Genomic DNA, 1,264 nt, shown 5'->3' with positions numbered 1-1,264 from the left:
TACTGCAGAGAGAAAGGAGAGCTTGATTAGTCAGATCACCCATGATGAGCTAAATCAACTCACCTGCTGTGCCAGCGCTGACCAGCACATATAAAAGCAGGTCCAACAAACTCAGATTATCCAGGTCATCCAAAGTGGACAAAGACAAAGGTAAGAGACTAGTAATCAAGTTTCAAATCATACAATGGGTTTTTAAAATCTGTGTAAACCTGTAGATGTTTCTCAACTATGATGACTGAAAGAAGTACATAACTTCTGTGAGACTTTAATATTGACTTCTTTAAACTTCAGATGGAGAAACTCTTGCTTGTAACGGTGCTTTTTGCATCTTGTTATGCAACACAAGGTCAGCATATCAACTCTGGTTCAGTCAAAATCTTCTAGAAGAAAAGAGTTTAAACTTTTTAAAGAGTTTTGATGTTTTGCTTTTCCTCCTTTACAGATCTTTCAGGCAAGCTGTTCGTCTTCCCTAGACTTGGCGGAATTGACCATGTGAAACTAGCTACAACTAAAACCACGTTCAACGCTGCGACTGTCTGTTTCAGGTAACTGGGGGTCAGAAAGCTTCTCATCTTTATGTTTAAAACAATGCATCTTCTCACAGCTGGTCTATTTGTTCAGATTCATCACAGATACCACCCAGGGCTACAGCCTCTTCTCTTTGGCTACTCCCGTGCACAAAAACGCTTTTATTCTGTATAAGCCCAAAGCAGATGTCATCAGGGTGCATGTTAACGACATGGCCACAGACTTCCTGGCCTTGCCGACTCCCCCAAACACCTGGCACAGCATGTGTACTACCTGGAGCTCTGACGATGGACTCTCTCAGTTGTTGTTGAACGGCAAGTTGACCATCAAGAGATATGTAGCGTCTATGAAGCCAATCAGTGGAGTACCTAGCATCATGCTGGGCCAAGAGCAGGACTCCTATGGCGGCGGTTTTGATGCAAAACAGTCTTTCATTGGGATGATGTCTAAGGTCCACATGTGGGATTATGTCCTCTCACCCACTGAGCTCAGAGCCTATGAGAAGGGTGAAAACTTCACACCAGGAAATGTGCTCAACTGGAGAGCCCTGGACTTTCAGCAAGTAGGGATGGCTTCTGTGCATGAAGATCCTGAACATGTTGTAAGATGTACTTAAATACTCTGCTTTGAATAAAGTAAATTTAAAAACAAGTCTTTGATATAATTCTGTGAAAAGTTGACTTCATTTTAAAACTACATCTGCTCCTTCTCACATGAGACAGTACTCAGTAGCAAA

The 1,264-nt window shown here is 42.2% G+C and overlaps 1 protein-coding gene across 1 annotated transcript; it reads left to right on the top strand.

Moving 5' to 3' along the window:
* Positions 1 to 291: 291 nt before the first annotated feature.
* On the top strand, positions 292 to 1,167 carry LOC128357694 (serum amyloid P-component-like). The gene is made up of 3 exons (XM_053318063.1): positions 292 to 346; positions 443 to 545; positions 622 to 1,167. Exons 1-3 carry the CDS (start codon positions 292 to 294, stop codon positions 1,142 to 1,144), a joined length of 681 nt encoding a protein of 226 aa, XP_053174038.1. The 3' UTR covers positions 1,145 to 1,167.
* The last annotated feature ends 97 nt before the right edge of the window (positions 1,168 to 1,264 follow it).

This window comes from Scomber japonicus, chromosome 4, assembly GCF_027409825.1.
Source record: "Scomber japonicus isolate fScoJap1 chromosome 4, fScoJap1.pri, whole genome shotgun sequence".
Taxonomy (NCBI): Eukaryota; Metazoa; Chordata; class Actinopteri; order Scombriformes; family Scombridae; genus Scomber; species Scomber japonicus.
Note: the sequence above shows the minus strand (reverse complement) of the source record. Positions and strands in the feature narration are given on the sequence as shown.

Coding starts and splice junctions, on each gene's coding strand:
- LOC128357694 (XM_053318063.1), top strand. CDS start 292: ATGGAGAAACTCTTGCTTGTAACGGTGCTTTTTGCATCTTGTTATGCA. Junction 347..442: donor ATCTTGTTATGCAACACAAG/GTCAGCATATCA, acceptor CCTCCTTTACAG/ATCTTTCAGGCAAGCTGTTC. Junction 546..621: donor GCTGCGACTGTCTGTTTCAG/GTAACTGGGGGT, acceptor CTATTTGTTCAG/ATTCATCACAGATACCACCC.